This window comes from Culex pipiens, chromosome 1, assembly GCF_016801865.2.
Source record: "Culex pipiens pallens isolate TS chromosome 1, TS_CPP_V2, whole genome shotgun sequence".
In the NCBI taxonomy this organism is placed as follows: Eukaryota; Metazoa; Arthropoda; class Insecta; order Diptera; family Culicidae; genus Culex; species Culex pipiens.
In genome coordinates this window covers 54905973-54933501 of record NC_068937.1, presented here as the reverse complement: position 1 = coordinate 54933501, position 27529 = coordinate 54905973, and the positions used below count along the sequence as shown (strand labels likewise).

The 27529-nt window shown below is 34.6% G+C and overlaps 1 protein-coding gene across 9 annotated transcripts in view; it reads left to right on the top strand.

The window, feature by feature from the left end:
• Nucleotides 1-27529, top strand: part of LOC120413521 (disintegrin and metalloproteinase domain-containing protein unc-71) — a 982641-nt gene that overhangs the window by 419649 nt on the left and 535463 nt on the right. For 7 of the 9 annotated variants that reach the window (XM_052707188.1, XM_052707187.1, XM_052707192.1 and 4 more), the window contains one exon: nucleotides 1849-1899. The exons of the other annotated variants lie outside the window; for them this stretch is intronic. In XM_052707188.1, the coding sequence (XP_052563148.1) occupies nucleotides 1849-1899 (51 nt within the window). The remainder of the gene's footprint in view (nucleotides 1-1848; nucleotides 1900-27529) is intronic. 9 annotated transcript variants of the gene reach the window in all.

Sequence of the window (27529 nt, the reverse complement as noted above, 5' to 3'; positions counted from 1 at the left end):
AATCCGTTCCGTTGTCTGGCCTCGATTTCCCGAAGTCGGAGGATTTCCATAGAAACCTTTGGCACTTCCATATTGTGTGTGTCCCTATACGAAGCGTTTCCGGAAATGCGTGTGTACGCGTTTGGATCAGCCAAGTTAATTTATTTTAATGAGTTTACAGATTTGGGCGAGGATGGGATTTCCCGTTTGACGACTTTTGATGGGGAATTTATGTTCACGTTTGTAGCACCCGTTAAGGGCGAAAGGGAGGGGATTTCTTAGAGCCAAGTCAAGTCAGCAGAGAGCCTTGAAAGCGCACATTCCGGAACACATTTTGAAACGATCAAAGTCCCGACGACGATTTTCGAGCATCGGGGCTGTCGTGGGATGCAAATGTGATGGAATCGATTTTGTGAGCTTCCGCAAGCTGGGAAGAAGCCGGGGATTTCAATGGAAGCCTTGGTTGAAGTACTTGCTTCGTATGTGCTGTGAGTCGGGGGTTCTTAAAGGATTTAAATTTGAAAATGGCACTTCCGTTACGGACTTCAAATTTGAATAGCTGGGTACTCATTACGTGTTTAAAATATCTAGAGGTAAGTTTAAAGTGATCAAATAAAGTATATCTGCGTATTTGAAATCGACCTTTCAATTACGGACTTCAAATTCTAAGTTTCAACTTCATGGTTGGGTAAAACTTTGATGTGTTAGTGTGTTGGGGTTTAAGAAGCTCGTGATTCTTCAGGTAAGTACTCTGTCAACTGTCACTGTCAGTAGAATTAGGTGTACTAAAATAGGGCAATTTACTTAGAAATTATATAAAATGAAATGGTTAAAATCATCATTTTAGGGAGTTGTTAATGTAAGTTAAAAGATAGACTTTTCATAATCCTTTACCCTTATTAGGCAAAATTAGCAGCTTGAGAACCACTGTCCGTACCATGCCCAATAATGACTCTGCTCTCGCTCGATGCCGTCCCTAATCGAACCAGGGACCAAGTGAATCGAGCAGCAGCAGCAGTGTCTTTATGCGGCTGGCTGAATGACGGTTTTATTTACGATCGAAGAAGTTTTCTGATGAGAAAGTTAATTAAAATTTAATTAAACCTTACATAGGTTTGCTCTTGCTGCTCACACTCGGCGGGAATCTTCCGTTGTCGTTCTGCAAGCTGTAAGTTTGTAATCGAGCACCTCCTCTCCATGGTGACAGATTAGGGCGAATCGAACCCTCGAAGGTTTTCTTCGTTAATGAAGTCCCATTCATGTGTCATTTCGAGAGAGCATCGACAATCTTCTTGGGACTGGAAAAAAGGATATCTATTAACGGCTAAAGTGATTAGTCTTTCGATTGCTGGAAATACACACCCGAAAAAAGTGAACAACTTATCATCACCACCCTCCCCCACAAAGAAGCAACATTTTATTCAATTTCCTTCTCGTTAATCTTGCCTTCTTTTTAATCTGATTCCCGCCGACGCCGCCACCCAACGAATCACTCAACAGGGTGCTGCTGCTCTTGATGGAGAGCTTAATTGAAAGTCGACCATTTTCTTGGGGGGAGGGCAATATCTCTCCACCGACATCTCCATGGCGCGCGCCGCGCGCCCAATCTCGCCCAAATGTAGGCTATGGATCTCGAGGAAGAAAAGAAAACTCTTCAGACAAGTTCCACTTTTCAGCGCGATAAGAGGCTGCACGAGGTGACGTTTTTCGTCGGAAAGCAAACTTCCTCGAGCTTTCAAGTCGCTGTTTTGTTCTAAATTTGCAGCATTATTTTCAATTAAACAGCCTCCGTTATTTACGAGCACGTGATTTAGCTTCTTTTTGCTGCACTTGAGACTAATCTAAAACTTTTCTCTCTTTTCCTTACAGGTAAGACCTTCTACCGTGGCACATCGACGATCGAAAAAATACTTCAAACAGGTTAGGCGCGTCAACATTTTGCATTTGAACTTGAGAGTCCACCCACACACAAAATAAAAGAGTCAAAGTCTATAACAATTAAGAACTTTTAACGTACTTTAACCTGAAACACTTAGGGAAAGCTTCATAGTGTTTTCAACAAAACTTTTTTTTCCTGTCGATTTCATCGTCACAATATTCTTAGCACTTTCTTTGCAGATACACGGACTAGCAACTTGGGAGCAAAAACTAAAAAAAAGTAATAGCAGTTTAATTACGTAAAGTTTTGCCCTCCCTTGGGAAGAAGATTCTTACCCAGCGTTGAGTGTGTTGTAGTTGGTGGTGCCCATTTTACAGGTAGAGGTATCGAGGCCAAGAGTGCATTTTGCTACTCTCTATAGCACTGAACTTGAGGATGTGTGAGAGAGTACACAAGTCAAGGCAATTTTGCGCTCACCCGGAATGGTTCCCCACTTCATGACAGTTTGGGATTTTAATTGCGAGTGAAGGAAGCACCTTCGAGGGAATCGAGTTGGTTGTTGCGGTTGGGTTAAGTTCACAATAGGGTTGGGGATAAAAACTACTAATTTTAGCATGTGCTAGAAATGTTATTCTGAAAATGATTTAAAGATTTATAAAATTGTATGACCAATTATTTTTTATCAAAACAAAATGATACTTTTGATTGAGCAAATTTCCAACACGGCTTTCATTGGCCTGATGAAATTAGGGCGTAGCCTCGAAGCACAGTGTTAAAATTTACGGTCTCAGATATGTTTGATTGTACCGGGCATTTGTCTAACAATATTGAATTGACCATTGTGGCACCCCCAACAGCGTGGTATAGATGCTATGCTATGCTCAAAAAAAAATCAAACCATCCACATTAACGACCCCCGGGTCTTTTGTGGTCTCTATTGCAAGTTTCTGCTCGAACCTAGGAGTTCGAAGGCTTGAATGGGGAGAGCACCCAAACCTCTTTTTACTCCAAGGAACCTTCCACCACAGGGTTCGAACTGACGACCTTTGGATTGCGAGTCCAACCGCCGTCAGCGATTCCACCGGAGTAGGCTTGGTTTGGTGTGTTGTTTGTACTTATGGCATGGAGACGACTCCTACACCTGGAATGACTTAACGGCCTAAGAACCAAGGCCGGGACCGACATTTTACTTCCTCATCCGATGGAAGGTTGGAGCAGATGGGAATCGAACCCAGAATCATCCGCTTACAAAGCGGACAGCGTAACCATTCGGCCACGCACTGCCACCCTATGCTGTGCACCATTGAACTATCCTACAGTCGACGATAACGCATTTATTGTAACTTAAAAAAAAAACCTGCTTAGAAGAGGCCGTCGAAAAAATCTAAGCATACTTTTTGAAGGGACTGAAAAAAATATTGGACTAATATTGATATCGACAAGATCGACAGCCGTAGAGTCGACTGTAGTTGAAAAGTACACGTAATTCTTTTTCAATTCATACAAAATCTTAAAAATTGACCCTCGTTGATTTGCGTGATTTTTTAAGGAGTAATTTTGGTCCCTGATAACAATCCCGAGCTCTATTTTGTGTGTGAGACGGTACGACCCCTTTCTTTTTTGAACAATCGAAAAAATGACGTGTTTTTGCAGCCTGAAATGATGATGAATTCGTGGGAAGAATTATTTAAAATTGGACTCCCAATTTAATGGTGATGTTTCATAAAAAAAAACAAAAAAGATTTAATTGTATAGAAAGGAAATCCCATTCACATAATATCGCGATATTAATTTGACTATTATAGACTAAAACTATCATGTAGCGAACATTTATACAAAATTTTGCGTCGTTATGCAAAATGCAAAATTATGCAAATTTTGCAATTAAAAAAATACGCATATTTCTTAAAACAAGAAGTTTTTTTCTAAACTCTCAAATTAACTAGATTTGCAATAATGGTATCAAACCACGTAAATTTTTGTATAGATTTAACTGCATTGGAGTTCAAAGTGTATAATACTCATAAAAAATCAATTTTCTTCAAAAACAGAAATTCTCTGGAAACAACGCGAATAGTTGTATAAATTTTCACATTTTTGTTTTTTTTTTATGAGTTTTAAAGATTATTTCATTATGCAAATTATAACAATTTGAGTTTCAAAAATATTTAATTAAAATTTTAGTATTTTGTAAAGAAAAATAGTTTTAATTTTTTTCACATGTTTCAAATAATGAAATTTTTAGTATTTCAATTAAAATTCGGTAATTTGTGAAACGTTCCGGTTTTGATTCGTTCAGCTGCCTCGTTTAACCCACCGGCAGTTGCGTACGTGTACTTTGTACACACTTTGTAAGGGCACTTATAAGAAAGCCAAAAACACGCGACTTCCCGAAGGTTAAGCACGGCCTAGTGCTTAACTGAAGCTCAGAGCTTATGGGATTTTGGCTATATGAGAAACATTGGCCATAATTAAGGCTACCAACTCTTACTGAGCAAAAATCCGTACACTTTGCCGATATGACACCATGGTACAGTAGTTGCTCGTAGGGCTGAACAAAAAATAACGAGGGGACCACCGATGCATAATATTTTCCAGATGAAATATAAAAATAAAAGTTACTCAAATTTATTTACAATGCTTACTTTTCATATTTCTTTAATTGTAACTTGAAATAAAACAAAAGTTTGAAAAAAGTTTTTTTAGTTATTGAATATGATTTTTGAATCCATTAACCCCTCGGTCATTTTGGTTTGTTTTGGTTTTTTGACGTTTGTCTGCTTTTTAACTGGGCTACGGCCCAGTTTTCGAGCGCCGAGTTTAAAAGCAGCCCAGTTTAAAAACGCCCAGTTACCGAAAAACTTTTGTATAAGAAAAACTGTCTAGGTTTTTTTTAGATAAATTAAATTAAATAAATTTGAGAATCACAAATATAAAACTATGTCGTTTTTACATCTAACAAATTTTACAAAATGCTATCAGAGTAATTATGACTTGCACGTTTAAAAGTATTCGTAAAATAAACCGTGACTTGAATCAAATCATTATTGTCAAAAAAGCAATTCAATGTTTAAAAATTGTTAAAATTTCATACAAATCCGTATTATGCGTGAAATTCCCTAAAAAAATTCCGGCCTGTCAAAAATCCGCGAAGAGGGTCGAAAATCCGTATGGTAAGGAAAAATCCGTACAGTTGGTAGCCTTAGCCATAATCATATGAAAAATCATACCAACATCATAAAATTATAGTGTTTTGGAATCGGGATGATGTCAGCTATTGATTGCAGTTATATTTACATGAAAAATTTCACAAAATACGTATTTTTCCTGTATTTTGAAAATGCAATGTTTCTCAAAAAAATAGTCGAAATTATTGTTATTGCAATAAATGTATCAAATGATCGGGATTTTTCTGACATATAGAATGTTTTTTCTTTTTTTGAAAAAAATAAAAAAAAATCACAAAAATACGTATTTTTGAAAAAAAATACTCCAAATTTTAGTTATTTACTATATGGGTACCAAACGATCATGATTTTTTTATACATTTCGAAAATTATGACACAAATTTTTGAAAATACTAATTTTTTTCACAAAACTACCTACTTTTGAAAAACTACTAAAAAATGAATATTTTCGCAATGAGGGTATCAAATGATCGGATTTTTTTAAAGATTTCGATTGTAATAACATCATTTTTTGAAAATACCTAAAAAATCACATATTTTCGCATATTTTCGTAAAAAAAACTCAAAATTTCAGTTTTTTTGCAATATAGACATCAATCGAACGGGATTTTTTCACACATTTCGAAAGTTGTAACACATTTTTTAATGTTTAAATTTTCACAAAACTACGTATTTTTGAAAAAAAAAAATTTTTCGTATTATGGGTTTTAAAATGATCGAGATATTATAATAAATTTCTAAAGCTATAACATTTTTTATAACAAATACTGAAAATTTTCACAAAACTACAAATTTTCAAAAAAATAAATAAAATATTTTTTAGCTTCAAAATTTATTACATTCGAAATGTTTGAAAAAATTTCAATCATTTGTTACCCAACTGACATTTTGAAAATACGTAATTTGTGAAAATTTTGAGCATTTTCAAAAAATGATGTTTTTACATTCCAAATGTATGAAAAAGTCCCGATGATTTGATACCCATACTGCAAAAAACTGAAATTTTGAGTATTTTATTTTTCGATAATATGTAGTTTTGTGAAAATGTTGATTATTTAAACAAAATGTTGTTATTATATTCGAAATCTATGAAAAAATCCCAATCATCTGATACCAATAGTGCATAAAACTGTAATTTTGAGTATTTTTTCAAAATTACCTAGTTTTGTGATCATTTTCAGTATTTAAAAAAAATGTAATTGCAATAACAAATATTTTGAAGTTTTTTTAGAGTATAAAATTGCATTTCCATAATACAGGAAAATACGTTTTAATGTGAACATTTTAATGTATTTATAATAACATTGGATAGCTGCCATCATCCCGATTTCAAAACACTATATTTTTTTTATTTTTGCATAATTTTTAATTCGATTATAGCCAATGTCTCCCATATAGCCAAAATCCCATAAGCTCTGTGCTTCAGTTATGCACGCCTCGGTTTTGCATCCCCCATATGCAGTGCTAAACCGAGGCATGACTGTAACTTTTAATTTTAAGTATTTTTCAAACAATAAGTTTTCGAGTACTTACATCTTATTATTAGCTTTTAATTTTAATTTTAGTGCACAATCGCGCGATCTTCTTCAAAAAATCATCATCATAAATATGGGTCATTCCAGGTCAACTGAGTACACTTTTGGACTCGACCTTCACCGATTTGGACGAAACTTGGAGGGAACGTTTATCTATCGATAGTTAACAGAAATCCCAAGTTTGGTGCTGATTGGACCATCCCTCTATTTTTGGCACCGCCCTCTTTTTTGGCGATTTTCTAAAATATTTTTTTTTCTTTTAATCATAACTTTGCAACTATTTGAGCAAAAGACTTTCTACAGGTTGAATTTTATAGAAAATTGTCCAAGGAATTCGATAAAAATAAAATTTTATCCCTTAAATGCCCACTAATATTATATTTTATCGTTTTAAGTATAAAAATTCAGTTTTGACCAATTGCTTATATTTTTATTTATTTTATTTTATCACCACCGTGTTCCCCGGACAATTTTACATAATAATCAATGTAGACTTCAAACTAAAATGAACTATTGACGAGATACAGCGATTTTACTGAAAAAAAGTTTGATTTTGCGCAGCACTCGGAAGTTCATGGTGTACTTTTCAACAAAAGGAATGAATCTCGCATAATTCGGTTTTTATATGTGAGAAACTTATTTCGGATTTGAATTCATAGGACAGAGTGCAGTGCAAAATCAAACTTTTTTCAGTAAAAACGCTGTATCTCGCCAATAGTTTATTTTAGTTTGAAGTCTATATTGATTATTATGTAAAATTGTCCGGGGAACACGATGGCGATAAAATAAAATAAATAAAAATATAATCAATTGGTCAAAACTGAATTTTTATACTTAAAACGTTAAAATATAATATTAGTGGGCATTTAAGGGATAAAATTTTATTTTTATCGAATTCCCTGGACAATTTTCTATAAAATTCAACCTGTAGAAAGTCTTTTGCTCAAATAGTTGCAAAGTTATGTTTAAAAGAAAAAAAAATATTTTAGAAAATCGCCAAAAAAGAGGGCGGTGCCAAAAATAGAAGGATGGTCCAATCAGCACCAAACTTGGGATTTCTGTTAACTATCGATAGATAAACGGTCCCTCCAAGTTTGGTCCAAATCGGTGAAGGTCGAGTCCAAAAGTGTACTCAGTTGACCTGGAATGACCCATATACGATATTTCTACCAAAAGAAACAAAATAGATCAAAATCTGTAATAATGGATTTGTTACAAGAAAATTTAGCTTTTTTAACAGATTTCGCAGCAAGCTCGTAGATCAATGAAAGCATCTTGGGATGAATGGGGCGAATTGGGACATCGGTTTAGCCTTGTTACAGCACAATATTTTTATTGGTTAGTTTTAGTAATAACAGACACAGAACAACAAAATTTATGCATCGTTTTCCAAATTTCAAGCTTTTATGTTCTCTAAACACGATTGTCCCTATTCAGACTGTAGTTCCGATTCGCCTCAGTTGACGGTACTCATGATTTTGTTTGAAAATTGAAAGAAAAACCTGAATTTTAAAAAGATTGTTCTACAATTTAACAGTTTTACTTTCATGTGAAAGCATTTCTTGTCATCTTTCTACTGATTTACGACCTACTGTAAATTTTTACGTTTTATATTAATTTCAAAAATCAGTGACCACGGATTTCCACAGATTTGGAACATTTTTTTCTTGCTGTTGAAACAAACTTTGATTTTTGCCAGTAGTGTACATAACAGTGTTATTGTGCTCTGGATGAAATAGTCTTGAAATGCAGTTTTTTGTTTAAAAAGTACTACTTTTACTAGTGAAATAGCAAGAGAATGTCCAAATAAAGGTCCTGAAAATAGTTACTAAACTAATGATTGGAAAGCAACTGTACGCCTGTAAAATGCATTTCAAAACACTTTTTGCATCCAAATTTAGAAGCCTAGGCTTGTTATTTAAATTTTTATATATTTTTTGCCCCTCCCTCGACTTTGGTCAGAGCCGAGGGACATAAACTTCACATAAAATTATAGCTCGTAAATCAGATTAGAAAAGATGAACAAGAGTAAACGAACAAAAAAACACTGAACCAAAATTTTCACAATAGTTTAAAATTCTAATCCTTACCTGAAATAGTAACTGAGTTAGTTCGTACAAAATGTCCTTTTTTAAAGTCTGTTGCCAATTTGAAAACTGCATCTTTATACCAAGATTCCCAGATTCAAAACGAACCCTATTCCATCTTTTCATTCGGAAGGAGATCTTGTGGCTCCACTGACTTTCCCCAGTTAGGAAGATGAAAGAAGGAAAAAGATTTCCCAAGGATCTTTCCAGCAGGACTTCAAGGATGTCCCTTTCTCTTGATGCAGGTCAGTTATTTACTGCTCAACCTCTCGGGAAATGGGGAAGAAGTGAACTGGTGCAAACCTCACCAAGAAATCGAAGCCTTCTTGTCGTATAAAGCTTAGATCTGCAAATGTATTTCTGCACTCTGCACGTATGTGGGTGTGCGTTCGCAACTTTGTACGTGTGTATGTGCGGCAATAACAGTAATCAAGATTCCCTTTCAGCACTACTGCTGGTCTCCCCCTCCTCTCCTCTTGGACTTGCAAAAAGGGGTTGAAAAAGCGAAAGCTTCTCACCCATTTTTCCCCCTTCTTTTCCTGAGAAGCAAGGCCAAATGAGACGTGACCTAATGGAGTTTTATCACCAAGCCCGGAAACCGCACCAACGCCACCGCCGGAACGTGTGGCCACTCCGAGTTGGGGTGAGGGCAAGGGAAGGAAATGGGTTACAGTTTGAACTTGGTTCCGATTGAAATGGGTTATTGATTGAGGCTCCCCCTCCCGAAAGAAGTGTGCTGTGGCGATAAAAACGATACAAAGCGATCGTTTTCCGAGCAATGAAGTTGGAAGTAAAAATCAGGGAAAAGGTTGAAGAGGGAAATTACCGAATTTAAAGACTAAGTGAGTGCGTGATTTTTTTCAGTTGAACTTGAACTCTCATAAATGAAGGTTGGCACATTCAGAGCGGTTTTTGTTTTGTAAACAACTAATGTTTTTCTTATATATGATCAAATTAAACAAAAACTCTTCGTGAAATTCAAATATATGCGTTTAAATCAGCCTCGATCTTCTCTTGAAGTGCTCTGCACTTCGCCATTGGCATTGATTTTTCACGGAATTACTTCCCCCACAGAACCCCGTCCCTCTCCACCCTCCCAAAAAAAACCTTCACGCCGTGTTCATTCGCTAAATTTTTAACGTGTCGTCTCTGTACGTGACATTTCGCATAAAGAAAGTTGATGTGGATTTTTCCGTCCCGATTTCCTCCCTCTGCACGCTTCGGGCTTTTTGCATTTTCACGTGTGATAACGTCCGTAATGGGGTGGGTGGGGTGGAGAACTTTTCTTTCAAAAAGTCACCCTCCCTTCACTCGCGGGAGGGAGCTTGCGAGATATAATTTTCGGAGTAAATGTGGTGTATCTAATAACAATATTCCAGTGAGCTCTCACACAGACACACACTCTCGTACGCAGGCGGCGAGCGATCGAAGTGTCGTGATAGTGAGATTTTAAGGGAAAGTGTGGGGGACAGGGCCTTGGGACACAGGGATGATAGTACTTAAAAAGCTTGTTATCGGTGGCTCGGAATGGGCCACTTGAGCGATGCCCGGGAAATGAGATTTCTTTATTCTTTGTTACAATTGGGAAAGTTTGTGTAGCGATAGTGAGAGGGAGAGGAGGAGGATTTGGAGCTTTGCAAGGGGATCACCATTTGAAAAACAACTTGATCGGTGGTGGATTTTGACTGCTAGTTCTTTTTATATTTAGATGTTTCAGTTCGAAAGACTTTGACTTTGATGACTTTTCGGCAATCGATTGAGAATTTGTTGATTTTAAATTCAAATTTCTTATGTAAGCTAGCTAGCAATAAAATTTTGAGAAGATTGTCAGGAGTTTTGTCAGAGGCCAATCTTTCTTGAGTAATGATAATGGGACCACTCTAACGAAATTCGATTTTTTTTAAATATATGATTTTTCCATGAAATTTTGCCCGCTGAATCTGAATCTGCCAAATTGTCAACGAATCGATTTTTGGTTTTCTTTGTTAAATTATCATTTAAATCCAAAATATGACCAAAAATCAATTAGTTGACAAATTGGCTCAATTCTGAGGGAAGATTTAGATTCAGCGGGCAAAATTACATGAAAAAAACATATATTTGGAATGGTTTTCCCTTAAAAATTAGACTTTTCAATAGAAGATATCTCGAGTTTAAAGAAAGGCACCCCTGAGATTGTATCAGCGTTTGTAGTGCTGGTTTTCTTCTTTCAAATGCAACCCGGCGCTTAAAATTTGGCTTGCGCCTTTTCGAGATATTTATGTTTTAAATTTGCATCTTTTTTGTATAAAAATTGCTATAACTTTTGACCCTTAAGTCCAAATCAACATGTCAAATAAAAAAAAACATTTTCTAGAGTTCTAAAAGTGCTCGGAACAACACTTTTCTCTAAAACTTAACCCTGAATTGCCAAGTTCAACAAACTGATTTTTGGAGGTTTGCTCAGATGCTTTCTATAAATTTGGTCGTATGAGACCTTGATTACGAGATAAAATGTTGGTGTTTTTGACAAAGTTGCTTGAATTGGCAAGCCCAACAACTGTTTAAAAGACGAAAAATTTCCCAAAAATATTCCTGAAAAGTTAGATTTTCAAAATCACCCTAATCGTGAACCATCCTAATTTTCAACCAAACCAAAAGTTGTCCCTTTATATTTGCAACAACTCTTCTGAAGACACCAAAGCACCATAACTCCACAATTTTTCGGAAAATACATTTTCCACTTTATTTTGCATTCTGGACCACTGTGCCATGTATATAAGACCAAACAAATATGTAGCATTTTAAATATTTAACTAATTCACTTTTTCGCAACCAAATCTCACTTTCAAGACCAAAATACATGTGTATAATTTTAGGGAAAACTGGGACAAAATATTGAAAAAAAATCTCGGAATTCGGAAATTCCCGGCTTTGGAAGATTTCCAGCAATTCTGTTTTTTTTTGTAAATACAGCAAAATTTAACAAAATGTATGAGTTTTATTATGAATTCAGCTGATACTTTAAATTGTTTAACATCAGTTACTGTCGCACAATTTAGTTCAACAACAAATTATATCAAAAATATCAAATATATTCCCTTTTCATTTTGATGAAGGTGCATAGTGCTTTTAATTCGCCTTATTTACTATAATCTGTATTTTTTCAAGAATTTTTTTTTAAAAACTTGTCAATCGATAGTAACCATTTGTGGATATGTTACGGAAAACATTCTATGAAATTTAAAAAAAAAAACTTGTTTTTGTCAATGGAATATCTTCAAATCAGCAAATATTTTTTTTGTTTAATTCTTAGTTTTTTCTCAGAGGATAAAAACGTACCGAGATAAAAATAAAATAAAAAAACTAAATATTTATCTAATTTTTAAATCAAAGCTGGCTTGCAAAGTGATATACTAAGAATAATTGTGAATTTTCAAGTTTCGGAAACACTTTTAAGTGTTTTTTTTTATTTTATTGTCATATTGTTTTCCTATAAATATTAAGAAGGCAACAACCACGAACAATTGAGTTAAGGCATAATTCAAAAAGTATGTAATTGTTATTTTATAAGTATGTTGTTATTTATGCAAATCTGCATTTAATTACTTATTTTTTCAATTGTTGCCAAACTCAACGAATTATTTGATAAATTGTCACCAATGAAAACAACACAAAAAAAAATAAACATAGAGCAATTCCAGCTCAAATCTGGAATTTTTCTGGTACTTTTGTACCCGACCCTCTCAATTTTCCATGAAACTTTGTAGACATGTTATCCTAGGCCTATGTAAGCCATTTTTGTGTATATGGAGCCAATAGTACTCAAAAATAACATTTGAGAAGGGCGTAAAGTAATTAAGAGCGAGTCCACGAGCAAAGCATACCCATCTCGCATCGACCTCACCAATCTGCCTGAAATTTTCAGGGGTTGTTTGTACATATAAAACTAGCATCTGGCCAAAATATGAGCTATCTAGGTCAACGGGAAATGGGGCAAATCGGGACACAAAGTTTGAAGGTTCAAAAACGTCAAGAATCGTAAAAAGGCTGTAACTTGGGCAAAATTCAATTTAATTTAAAAATTCAAAATGCATCTGAAAGGGCTTAGAAAATGCAACAAAATGCAGGATAGAGCACCCCGATTGGTTAAATCTAAAGGGAGTTATTGACATTTTAGTGAAAAAATAGCACAATTTTCAAACTCAAATAAAAAAGTGTTCCATCCAGATATCAACTCGGTTCGACCTGCAGCTTGTAGGGGACATCTGGGACTACCATCTGAAACTGAGAACGCTTTGGGTAAGGCAGTTTAACATATTAAATAGACACTTTTACTTTTAGTGAATTTTTTGGTTGTAAATTTTTGCTCGGGGGACCCCTTAGATCCCATTTTCTGATGATAATTTTATCATATTCGTTTTCCTGAGACAATTTCACAATAGAAACATGCATAAAAATGTTTATTTTCATCCATTTTAACCCTTTAAAAAATGAAAGTTAAAAAAAATCTTCGATTCACATTTATTGAAATTCAAGTTCGTTTCCAAGGATACTAGATGACACAAGAAAAAAAGCAGCATCTCAATTTTTTTTAACTTTCATTTTTTAAAGGGTTAAAATGGATGAAAATAAACATTTTTATGCATGTTTCTATTGTGAAATTGTCTCAGGAACACGAATATGATAAAATTATCATCAGAAAATGGGATCTAAGGGGTCCCCCGAGCAAAAATTTACAACCAAAAAATTCACTAAAAGTAAAAGTGTCTATTTAATATGTTAAACTGCCTTACCCAAAGCGTTCTCAGTTTCAGATGGTAGTCCCAGATGTCCCCTACAAGCTGCAGGTCGAACCGAGTTGATATCTGGATGGAACACTTTTTTATTTGAGTTTGAAAATTGTGCTATTTTTTCACTAAAATGTCAATAACTCCCTTTAGATTTAACCAATCGGGGTGCTCTATCCTGCATTTTGTTGCATTTTCTAAGCCCTTTCAGATGCATTTTGAATTTTTAAATTAAATTGAATTTTGCCCAAGTTACAGCCTTTTTACGATTTTTGACGTTTTTGAACCTTCAAACTTTGTGTCCCGATTTGCCCCACTTCCCGTTGACCTAGAGTGCTCATATTTTGGCCAGATGCTAGTTTTATATGTACAAACAACCCCTGAAAATTTCAGGCAGATTGGTGAGGTCCAAACGACGTCCCATACAAAGGGGTATGCCCTGTTCGTGGACTCGCTCTTAAATATTTTTGTATTTTGTAATTTAAAAATTACTGTACCTCGAAGCCGTTGCGTCGTATCAAAAAGTGGTCGAAGACAAACTTGTAGGAAATTGGACGGGCTTTCTGAAAAAAATACACTGAAACAAAAATACACGCCACATCTATGAGATTTTTTGATTTCTAAGTCTCAAACATAAATTTAAAGGTGATGTCACGATTTTTTTTCGTTCAAAATTTTTGAGGAAATAGCCTAAAATATAACCAAAAGACTGACGAAAAATGCAAGATGGTATGTCTCTCCTAAAAAAAAACAAAAATCATTTACTAAAACTGTTTTTTTGAAAAGTGGTCTAAACGTCAAAATTTTTGAAAACTGGTATTGGGAATCGATTCTCCAGACAATTTTACATATAGGTCTCCATATTGACCATTGTCCTATGTCAAAACCTTGGGAAGATACAGCGGTTTTAAAAATAAAAATGTTGAAGAAACGGGATGTTTGATGGTTTTTGGCAATTTCCTTATGACAGACTTGGTTTTTTAGTCTCGTCAATATTTTTACCGGAAATCTCGTTCAATTTCCCATAAAATTGCTTCGAGATACAGTAATTTTTAAATTACAAAATACAAAAACATTTAAATACCTTACGCCTTTCTCAAATGTTATTTTTGAGTACTATTGGCTCCATATACACAAAAATGGCTTTTATAGGCCTAGGATAACATGTCTACAAAGTTTCATTGAAAATTGAGAGGGTCGGGTACAAAAGTACCAGAAAAAATCCTGATTTGAGCTGGAATTGCTCCATAAACATCACATCTGATTTTTAACTAAAAACTCTCAAATTTAACTCCAGTCTTCAAATCCAGCCCTGCAAAAAAAAAAAAAAAATCAAAATCCCAAATCGCCATGTAAAAACACCACCGCAAGACCTCTTCAAATTTTAAAGTGATAACGCAGTGACTTTCGCAGTCTTAGTCTGTTTTATTTGATCTCAGTGCCGTCCACAGTCGGGCAAGAAAGTTACCCCCGCAGAATCGCCCACGGGCTCGTCACGGGGGTTCGTCGTCCCCGGAAACAAGCTCCCCGGGAAAACTTTTTTCATTTCAAATTTTCTTCTTTCTCTCTCTCTCTCTCTTTCTCTCTCCTCCGGTGATAAGAGGGATGACGACGTCGAAATAAAATTAATTCTACCCTCGCGTGGTTGTTTTTGGCTTTTTGAGGGGGAGCCGAATCTTAAAATCTGGACATTTTTCTACAGGAAAAGCGAAATTCCCGACGTTTTGACGTGGAGGTACTTCGGTATGAAATATTTATCCGTGCCAAACGTGAAAAATCAGAAGAAGTTCACCGGAAGTTGACTCGAAACATCCCCGTTAGGGATTATGAGTTGGCAAATTTTGAATGATAGAAAATGTCTCAAATTTTCTCCCCAAACAGGCGAATTTAATTGACATAAAAGGCTTGCTGACAGTTTTTTTCCAGAAAACTTTTCCAACATAATACAATTTTCTACACATTGAAGCACGTGCACGTGCCATCTTTTGTGCAATATCGTTCAAGCGTCTCTTAAAAATCTGTAAACAAAATTCTCAATTCAAGGCCTCTGCTCCGCTTCTTATTTTTCGCAACGCCTCTCGGATTAAACTTGAGGAAAAACAAACAAATCCCACCCACACACACACATTCACGCTGTCACCGTCGTCGTCGTCGTCGTCGATCGGCAACGTATGATGAAAGGTAAACATATTTTCCATCGTTGCCTGCCTGTCTTTTGACAGGAGTTTCGGATCTGCTGAAGAGAGGAAAAAATAACACACAAAAGATACACACACTCCCACGCATGCTTAGATCCGGTATCGGTATGTCCGGACACGAGCCCGCGATGACAGGAATCAAATAAGGCCAAACATTGACAAAGTTTCACCTTTTGGAAGGTTTTTCTTGGTTTTTTTTTTTCTCTGAGTGTAGTGACAAAGTTCACCACGGAGGTTGTGTGCTACCCTTGAACCTGCTCCCAATTTGAGGCGGATTTCTGCCGTTGGAACAGTTTAGTGTATGGGTGGTGTTTTTATTTCCTAACCTCTGAGGTTGGTTTTAAAGGTGAATTTGAATGTGACAAATATGTTTGAGTAAAGGGGGATAACACTGAATGAAATTAAAAAACTATGTCTTATTTTTGTTGTAATAATTTTTGGAATGATCGATAACAATATAATTTCTGGCAAAAAAAAAAACTGTTGTTCTGCTTTGATTTTTGAAAATGGTGCCGCTTTCGACCCCACTTTTCATCATCCAGATAATTTCTTATACAACATCAGGATCCCGCTAATTTGCTATGTAAAATCAATTAAATAAGTTTAGATATTTATTTCTGTTTTCCCCGAAAGCTGATCTAAAAGGCTTACTACAAACTTATTGAATTCAAAAGAATAACTAAGACAATCGAATGTATCGATTTTAACTATACACTAAGGTGACTCAATATGCAAACAGCCATTTTTTGGTCACAATCAGGCCTCCCTCTGAACAGACAAACCTCATAAATTTGGGAGTAATCGGTTTTTTGTTATTTGATTTTTGTAATTTTCATTTTTTTTTTGTCAATTGGTTAACTAATCAAAAACGTTCAAATTGAAAAAAAAATAATTAAGATTGTTTAATTTGTTTTACATCAGAAAAAAGTTATTTCCGGAAAATTTCCGTTAAAAACTCTAACTTGACATTACTTTTTTAACTCCAATTTGTGTACATTACCATGTTTTGAAGTTCAGTTCAGTATTTGTTGAAATAAAAACTACGTTTAGCAAATTGTTTTTGAGAATCTTAATTAAGATTGGGGTTTTTACAATCATTTTCAAAAATAAATTAAATTATAGAATGTTTTCTTTTCTATTTAATTAAATTTATTGCTTTTTTTTTGAAATACTGTTAACGTATTTTTTTAGTATATTACTCTGTATGTATTTATGATACGTATTTTTTGTTTCAATCATATTTGAATGAATCCCATCGAACCGTTTTTTTTTCGATATTCACATTAAAGCGAACAAAAAATATTTTACGATACAGACAATATAAACTAGATCTCAAAATGCAAAATGCAAAATGCAAAAAACACATAAGTCAAAATTAAATAAAAGACAATTCTACCGAAATTTAATATAATTAGGCATTTTACAGCCGAAAAGAGAACACATATTTATCAACAAGGAAACGTTAAGTTAAATCAACAATTTTAAGCTACGCTCTTTTGGAATATTGAACAGTTTGATACTGAGTTATTCAATACTTGCCACTTTTCATCAAAGAAAGAGAAATAAATGCCCTAATACAGAAAGTTGCCTTACATTATAAATGCATAAATTATTTTTTCGTGATGCAATGTTATTGAATATAGTTTATTGTTGTTGTTATTAAATCATTTATGTAGCTTTTCCAGTCTCAGTCTGCTGGTTATCACTGGCATAGAATGTCCATTTTTAAAAAGTTTATAAATTTATCAACATGGTAAAACAATTATGGTTGGTGTTTGTTTATTTTTAAAGGCAACTTTAACCTTCTTGGTCATTCCCTGCCTTTCCAAACAAAAACAAAAATGAAAATTAATGCAAAATGGTTATCATCCTGGATCAACTTTTATAAATAAAAAGAATGACGTTTTCGCAAAATGACTTTTCATCGTATTTTTTATTTGGATGAATCTTTTTATTTCCATCAATTTTAAGAGTCTAAATAAGCAATTTCTTTTTCTATAAAAATATTCATACAAATTTTCGGGCTCGTTGTGCAAAATAGGGTAATTGAAATTCCGAAAATCTGTATCCCGAGAAAGAAAAATGTAAATATTTTGGATAATTAATTGAATTTATAATCGAAATTTACTCAAATAAAAATTGCTAGAGTCTTTCTTGATAATGTCCAATAAGTTAATGTGTTTATAGGACCTAATAAAAAAAAGTCTTGATTTGATGCAGGGTACATACGGTGATCAAAAATACCTTTATATTGATCAAAAAATAGGAAATCCGAGATTTCGGGTTCTATCGATTCCTTACACCATAACGTACCTCTGAGCAAAATATGAAAATATCGTTGATGTATTTACAGCCCTTTTCAGATGTTACACTCAGCAAAAACAACAGGTTTTTTTTGCGATTTGTTTTCCTGTTTTCTGTTTCCCTTTACAACTAACTTTATTTGCATCCATTGTGATTAGTGTTGCCAGGTTGCCAGATAAATCTGTGAATGCCTGATTTTTCAAGTGTCTGTCAGAATGAAGATCAACCTTTCTCTGTACCAGATATTGACAGATTTTGCCAGATTTTTCACTTTATGCCCATTTTTAGCTACTTAAATGATGTTAAAATAAAAGAATTCAATTGAAAATATAAAATAAAATGTGTATTTTTTAAATAAAATGCAAATTCAACATTTTTGAGGACATAAAATCGGTTAAACCATCTTAATTATACAAATTTTTGAATTAAATTATATCCTCACTTCCTTTCACCATTCAGAATTGATAGATTTTCGTCTGCCAGATTTTCCCAGATTTTTTATTGATACTTGGCCAGATTTTTCAAATTTTGACCTGGTAACCCTGATTATGATAAATGCTTTAAACACAGCGAAAGGATCCCCCAATAATCTGTACTGCACTTACAAAACTACTTTTAGTCGATAAACTAAAGAAATAGATTGAATTGAATTGAATTAAAGATGTTACATCCGACATTTTCCTAGAAACCCTATACATTCTGTGCAATTTTGTAATTTTAAGGAATATGGATTTTGAGATAATGCAGGTTTTTGCTTTTGATGACTGTGAAGTATATCTAGGACAAGTTTCAAATCGTTTGTGATGTAGCTATATTAAAAGGTTATTTCCTACTTTTCTTTTAAAACCTTTATTATATAGGTACAAATTTAACATTTCAAAGAATATGCATTTCGAGATAATTATGGGATTTGCTTCTGATGAAAGTATCTCTGGGACGATTTCCAGATGGTTTGCTGATGTGATTTTCGAGAAAAAATTAAAAAAATGGGTTTTCCCGATTTTATCATACATTGGTTTTTATGAGGATAAGGCTGCGCGCACCATTTTCGAGTTATAACCAAAAAAAAAAGAAAAAATATATAAATTGAAATTATAATCATAGGTTTAAACATTTGGATGAAAAAAAGTTTTTTTAAATGCATTTTACACGCGTTCAGTTGCTTTCCAATCAGTAGTTTCTAAAATATCCAGGTATTGACGATTTTTTTTCGCGAAATCAACCATGCTCATGCTGATGCAAAAAAAATACTTTTTGCGAGCCTGTACATTGGTATTTCATGAAAATTTAAAATGTTTTCAAAGAAGTTCAAACATGCTAAATATGATTATAAACGCATGTTGATTAGAATTTTGATATTTTTTTGAAAAAAAAAAATTGTTTTGGCCCCCTGATTATTCAGGCCAACTTTGAAGAGGAAGAGACATAAACATTGAAAAATATTTGCAACGGCCTTACTTACAAAATTGTTCCATGAATCATGAACTCCGTAATGGAAACGTCAATTTCCCAAATTTGATCAAATTCGGCTTTCACGTCTCGCATTAAATTTTCAACGGTGCTCTCCCTTAACAACTGAAAAAAAGAAGCTGACATTGATGACGATCCTCGAAGCTCTTCACAGTGGGGTGGGTGGTTTAGGGGTGTGGAAACATGACGAGCTGGTCGAGAACGTCGAGGAAAAACCCCCGTAAGATGACAACAATGTCAACAAATTGATATGTAAAGTAGAGGATAAATGGGCGGCGTGGAGGTTGGTGGGTTGGGTTTCGAAGGAAAAAAGAGAGAAGCTTACGAGACATGCTGGAGAAAAAATCGGAAGGCTGTGTCACTTTTTCGAGGCAGATCTGTGACGATAAAAAAATAAGCACCCAAAGTCGACTTTTGACATTTACGCGAAAATGATACTACCGAGAAGGGGAGGGGTGGATTTCAACAATGACAGGTGGAAGTTTTACAAAATTTTGCTTGAAATTTGAAGTTTTATCGGAAATTTCACAAAAAAAATTACATCAACCTTTCCAGCCATTCAATGTTCCTCGCCCCTTGAACAAATCCCACCGCAACGCAGCAAATTGTACAATTATTTGCGTAAATTACAGCCATAACGAGTTCTAACAAGCTCCCTTGGCGTGATGGTAGTGGCCACCATGGCTCGTTTTTTCCGGAGAAAAATTATGCTCAAAAATAAACCACAAAAAATAAAACCCCGCAAAACAATTCCCGGGCGTTTTGAGTCGAAACTTTTTTTTTTCCTCTCTCCAAACTGTACCTTGCAAGCCAACATCACATAGCCGCGAGCGACGACGAGGCATTTCGCGGATTAGCATAAAACGAAATTAAAGCTCGACTAGCGTAAAAACAGGCACAATTTGCCTTTCGGTGGTGGGAGTCTTCAGCGCAGCTGAATCCAACGTTGGAGGTAATTTTTGGGGTAAATAAGTTTTTTTGAAAGAGTGATTTTTAAAAAAAATTTACATGATTTAATGGTGACCCGATAAGTCAGCGATGCATAAAATAGCAGTTGATTTGAATACAATGTTGCATGCAATTACGAATATTTAGTAAAAGTACAACTTTTGGCGTAAACAGGTTTAGTCAGACGCTAAAAAAGCACAAAAAATCCTCAAAATAGCACCACCCTCACGTGACCCTCCCACAGGATGCAGTCAAATTTTGCCTGCATTTAGGTAAGGGGTGAGAATATGCTTGCAGCAGCAGCTGTAATTGTTCTCCGCGACTTGCCTAACTTAATTCGCGGGTGGTAATTCGGCCAAATGTGCAGCCGTTGTGCAGCAAGTGCTTAATTAAAACTTATCCGCGGGGTGTTCGCGTTTGTTTTTTGCTGCAAACGTTTTTTTTTTGTTGGCGGGGAAAACCTGAAAATGCTTGGAAATGTCGCGTGGCAACAGTCAAGTTGCACATTTAATTTCGTTTAGCTCGTGCTGGCACGGTTTTGTGGAGGATTTGTTGAGTGGTGAACATCTGCAGTGGTTTGTCGTGCAGAGTGAAGCTGGATTTGGTCTTATTTTATGTTCACTGTTCTTCAGCTTTATACATTTCAAAACAGATTTTGGACATTTTACTCCGAGGTGAGTTTAACTTTGGCCATTCATTTCTTTTGTCATTGTACATCATTAGTTCGTCCATACATATTTTGGAACTTTTCACACAAAAGAGCTTGGAAAATATTCTCAAGCCTTGAAAAAAGATTTAGAATTGCTCAAGTGTTATTACAATAACAATCAAATTACAAAAATATGTTATTTAATCCACCTATGTGGTTGGTGCCTTTCTCACTCTTTACAAACAGCGGGTGACATGATGAGACACATACATTTGAACACAAATTTCATCTATTTTTTAGATCCGGAATAAAAAGGGTACATAAATATCACTTTAGTGGTAATAACTCGAGATTGGGTTGCCAGATAATCAATGTTTTGGACTCGTTGGAAAGGTCTTTCAATTACCTAACCAACGATGGGTCGGATAATGGATCCGGACATAGTTTACATACATTTAAGTGAGATCCGGATATTTGTGAAAACACATTTTTATACATAACTTTTGAACTACTTATCGAAACTTCAAACAATTCAATAGCGACGTATGGGACCCTAAATCGCGTCTAATGCGAACGGTTTGACCTGAATCGGTTCAGCCAGTGCTGAGAAAACTGAGTAAGAATTTTGGTCACACACATACACACACATACACACAGGAAAAATAGAAAGGAGGCAAAAAAATAACGACGAATAACAAATCTTGTAATAAATAACATAACATTTTATTGGCCTAGTGTAAAAATGTTATTCCTAAGTTAATTCCATCTGCTCGGGTTGTTACAAATGGTTTTTGACAAATTCTTGAATAACAAATTATTAATAACTTAAAAATAATTATGATAAATGAACAAAAGCGGAAAATACTAACAAAATGCTAAACATAGAATTTTTTATGGAAACCCATATTTTTGAATTAAGAGCGAGTCCACGAACAGGGCATACCACTATGAATGGGACGTCGTTTGGACCAATCACTAATCTGCCTGAAATTTTCAGGAGTTATTTGTACATATTAAACTAGCATCTGGCTAAAATATGTGTACTCTAGGTCAACGGAAAGTGGGGAAAATCGGGACACAAATTTGTGATGTTCATAAACGTTAAAAATCTTAAAAAGACTGTAACTTGGGCAAACTTCTATTTAATTAAAAAAAAAATGTAACAAAATTCGGTATGAAGCAGCCCAATTGGTTAAATCTAAGGTTGGTTAAATCTAAGGGAAGTTATTGACTCAAATAAAAAAGTATTCCATCCAGATTTCAACTCGATTCAACCTGGAGCTTGTAGGGAACATCTAGGACTGCCATATGAGACTGATAAAGCTTTGGGTAAGGCAGTTAAATACAGAAATATACACTTTTTCTTTTAGGTGATTTTTTAGGTGAAAATTTTTGCTCGAGAACCATTTTTTAGTGATATTTTTTTCATATTCGTGTTCCTGGGTCAATTTCACAATAGAAACATGCATACAAATGTTAACTTTCATCCTTTGAAAAATTAAAGTTAAAAAAATTAAGAAGCTGCTTTTTCTCTGTTGAATTTTTTATAGGAAATTTTGTTTTCAGATAAACTAGAAAGTAGCAATTGCCAATAATTTTTTTACAAAAACAAAATCTGAAAAATTGTCTGAATATCGTTAAAAAAAAAAAACAGGCAAATGGGAAAACATTCAATTATTATTTATTTTGATTCGAAAAATTTTACAAGTGTTTCATTTTGCAACATTGAAAATTGGACCATTTTGCTGAGATATTGACAGTAGAAAATGTTAGAATGTTCGGATGAGACTAAAAAGAAACTTAAATTTTATTGTTTCTTTTTTTTTATTCGCTGTATTTCAACTTCTTAAGGTCCGATATTGAATGTTTCTTAGACAATTTTACTGGCTTAATTTTTCCAAAAAAATATTTTAGATAAATCATGAATACTGTTTGAAGTATTGAAAAAAACGTATTTTTCCGATCAAAATAAAATTTAAAAAGTTTGCTTTATTTTAAAAATGGTCAGTGGGGGTGACATTGGGTCTGAGGAGTGAGATTGATTAAAAGTGATTTCTATGGATTTTACAATTTCTTTTTCTTACAATTTCATTTTATTTTGAATGGTACTAAATTCTTTAAAAAGGGTTGTGTAGGGGACATGTTAAGATGACTTAGCTGAAAAAAATCTCGTTCTCAGAACAAATCCTGTCATTTTGGCAGCTGTCTAAAGTTGAGGTTCGTTTTTGTCCAAAATTTACCTCTCGAAAAATCAACTTTTTAATATTTTTGTTACAACTTTATTAAATCAGCTTGTCAATACGATTCCCTCGAACAAGAAACTGTGTTGGAAGACTTGTTTTTGCCATTTTGTTGTATTTGAGCATAGTTTTGATTTCATTTGATCCTTTTAAAAAAACTTGAAATGTATGGCATCCGAGGCCTTGCCAATGATTTAATTAAAAGTTATTTGTCAAATCGTAAGCAATTTGTTGCAATAAATGACGCCCGCAGTTCTAATCAAACAATTGGAGTTGGTGTGCCTCAAGGCAGCAACATTGGCCCTTTGCTATTTCTTCTTTATATTAATGACTTAGGGAAACTACAGTTATGCGGTACTCCTAGGTTATTTGCCGACGATACAGCTCTATTTTATCCAAATAAAAATATTAACACAATAATTGAATCAATTGAGGCTGATCTGGGAGTACTCAAAAATTTCTTTGATGCTAATCTTTTGTCGTTAAACCTTAGTAAAACCAAGTACATGATATTTCATTCAATTCGTAAAGTCATAACAGAACACGAACATCCAAGACTAGGGAATCAAGAAATTGAAAAAGTTAATTGCTTTAAATATTTGGGAATACACTTAGACCCGACACTTTCCTGGGCATACCAAATTAATCACGTTGAAAAGAAATTGGCCCCTTTATGTGGCATGCTTTGGCGAGTGCGAAATTTTGTTCCTCGGCATGTTCTATTAAAATTTTATTTTGCGTATTTTCATTCCCAACTGAATTACCTTGTGTCAACATGGGGCTATGCCTCCAGTACTTCATTAAAGAAAATTCGTACACTCCAAAATCGCTGTCTCAAAACAATTTTTTACAAACCATTACTGTACCCAACTTTACAACTGTATTCCGAATTATCTCATACAATACTTCCCTTGAATTACCTAAGGGATTATCAAACATTAGTATTTGTGCACAATCTTCTAAATAATCCTGTAATGCACCATAACATAACCTTACCAAGTGCACCACATTTTCATTCAACTAGACAAAATGACCACCTGCGACGTGAGCAAGCTTCAACCAACCTTGGTCAAAGACGCATATCATTCATTGGTCCTACTAAATACAACACACTTCCCATTGATTTGAAACAAACCACTAGCACCTCCATTTTCAAAATCAGATTAAAACAGCATTTAAAACATAAGTTACACGAACTGTTCCAATAGAATACACTTAACACCGATTACATAAAATAAGTTATATTTCTCTTTATTAGTCGAGCTATTTTCATTTATTTTAGTTTTGTGGATCCCTTAAAAGGAAATCTTTTTTCCACTGGGATTTCACCTTAGTATTAGCAGTAGTTATTCTTCATTGCCCACCAATATTAGCATTTCTTTGTAAAACAATGTTCTCAGCATAAATTTAGTTTGCTTTCGTCCTTTACATTAACTTTTGTTAGCTGAGCATTTAAGGAGACCACTACCAGGGGGCTCAATTATGAGCTTTTTGGTGTGGGGGTGTGATGGAGGGTCCTTAAAAAAAAAAAAAAAAAAAAAAAAAAAAAAAAAAAAAAAAAAAAAAAAAAAAAAAAAATTTCACCCCCTCTAAACGGTGAGATTGGGTCAATTTAGAGTTCATCAAATTTCACCATATTTTGGGAAAATGTTAGTATCAGCTTTTTTATCCATAGTCACCCCCACTGACGGTACTTTTGGATTGCAAATTTGACTTTATTTGCAATCGGTTAAAAAACTGAAGCCAACAAAAGCTGCGCTTAAATTCTATTTTTTATTTATTTATTTATTTTTTTTTTTTGAAAAACATGACTCAGCGGAATTTTTTATTTAGTTGTCAGCAAAAAAAAAATAAAATAAAATAAATAAAAAATGGCAACAATGATTAGAGGTCATGGCTTTCATAGCAATCATACATGCAATTAATACTTAAGGAAAACTTTCTGCCTGCTCAAGTTCCGAGAACCTGCTGAAATATGCAACGCGCCCTGAAAACCTGCAAGAAAACGTCCTAAATTCTTAATCACATTGAAAACTTCAACTCCCTCTGCGCTCTCGGCCCAACTCGCACAAATCTCCGGAAAATCCCCGAACACAACCGCCTCAAACGATCTCGTTTATCCACATTGCATCAGTAGTTAGCAGCAGCAGCTGTGCAGCAACTCTTCTCTTCTACGAAACAAAGTTTCATTATTATGCATACGACAGCACTAATTGTCTCGTAAATATTTTATTATAAGAACAGAATGGCGGCAGCAGCAGTAGCAGTACAAGTCCAAGGGTGCAGTGCTGCTGCAAACTACACACATAACCTAGAAAATAAAAAAAGAAACGGGTTGAGGAGGGCTCCCGAAAGGTCCAAGTTTGTCGAACCTAATCGTCCTTTGCATTCACTCGCACACACTGCTCAGACACGCTTGAATGGGAGTGATTTCTTCTTTTTTTTTGCTGGGGTAGTGTGATGTGGGGTGACTTTGGTTAAGATCTAATGATTGAACAACAAATGAACAATCTATGTGACTCAGTAAGCCAAATTTTCAAAAGAAATAAAAAATTCCTTAAGTTACAACATTGACCAAATTGACAGATAGACAGTTGACAGATTAAACTAGAAACACTTACCTGAATTCACAGCATCACTTTTACACTTCAATGATTCTTTAAACGTTCTTTGGTACTTCAATTCTGAAGTCCGTAATTGAAACCTACTTCAAGATTAAAGCAACTCCCTGCCACGGCGCTCCAAGTTCACGTGTCCTGGGTGCATACAATGCAGTCTGCCCAGACAGCCCAGACCGACTGACTGACTGACTCCCTGGCTGGCTGGCGTAATTTATGTTTATTCGTTATTTTCCAAAAGCAAATAGCCGGCGGCGATTTCACTTTTCATTTCGAAAAGAAGACGATGGCACCCATTGGGGAGCGCGTTCCAAAAGAATCGAGTAAAAAGAATACACCACACAATCTTGGGTGTGCCCACGTGGCTTTATCTACCCCTTTCCACGTGGGCTAATATCCAGCAGCGATTGACACTGATGGGCTGTTGGCATACACACGAACGAAACGAAACGAACAAAGACCCGACACTTTTCACTAAATTTTATGGTTTGACGAACATTGCATTTGGGATAATAAAAAAAACCATACACAGAAGAGTTCCATGAAGACTGGATGGCGCGTTTTTATTTCGGGGGTTGGGAGGTGATAAATTTTTAATGCTATATGTGCTGGGGAAAACGCAGGAAGAGAGAGAGAGAGAGAGAGGCTTGAAAAGAAGACAGGAAAAATCGGATTGACACCCGAAGGGTTTGTTTGGGATTATGGGGTCGGAAATGGAAGGTAAATTTGAACAGTTTGATGGAAAAATGGCTTTTTTCTATATTTTAAGCATTCATTATCAAATATCAAACATGTTTAATTGCTGTTGCGGAAAGCTATTGTTCGACCATTTCCAAAACGTTTTGTAACAGCTTACAGTTTTAAAGACATTCTTGATAAATCGTAAGCAAAGCAAACAAGAAGGACATCAAACATCAATAGTGGTTTAATTAACAAGTTTGCAAAATAAAGATTTTTCACCGACAAGTGCTGAAAAAATCCGAGTTATGCAACAAATTTCATTAACATTTTTTGCAACTCCATATACATGTATTGAATATGCTTTTCCTGTAACATAATTGTACTTCATGCTATTAGGGCGTCCATTGAATTGAAAATTGAATAAACGAGCCACGGTTAAACATTTGAATGAAAACAGTGTTTAAAAATGCATTATACACCTGTCCAGTTGTTTTGCAGTCATTAGTTTCCAAAGTATTGACGAAAATTTATTTTTTTGTCAAAATTATTTTTTTTTTGCGGTGCTTTGCATTGGATTTTTTTTTCAACGGCTTAATTGAAGATAAGATCTTTGTAAATGAGCAACTCTCTACGAAATCGGCTGATTTCGACCATTTTTATTTTTTGTATTTTTTGATTTGGCTCAAACTTTGTGAGGGCCTTCCTTATGACCAAATAAGCTATTTTGTGTCATTGGTTCACCCATACAAGTCTCCATACAATTTTGGTTGCTGTCCATACAAAAATGGTATGTAAATATTCAAACATCTATAACTTTTGAATGAATTTTCTGATCAATTTGGTGTCTTCGGCAAAGTTGTAGGTATTGTTGAGGACTTTTGAGAAAAAATAGGTACACGGAAAAAAATTTGGAGATTTTTTTGTCAACTTTTTTTTCACTAAAACTCAATTTCCCAAAATACGTATTTTTTTATTTTCAAGATT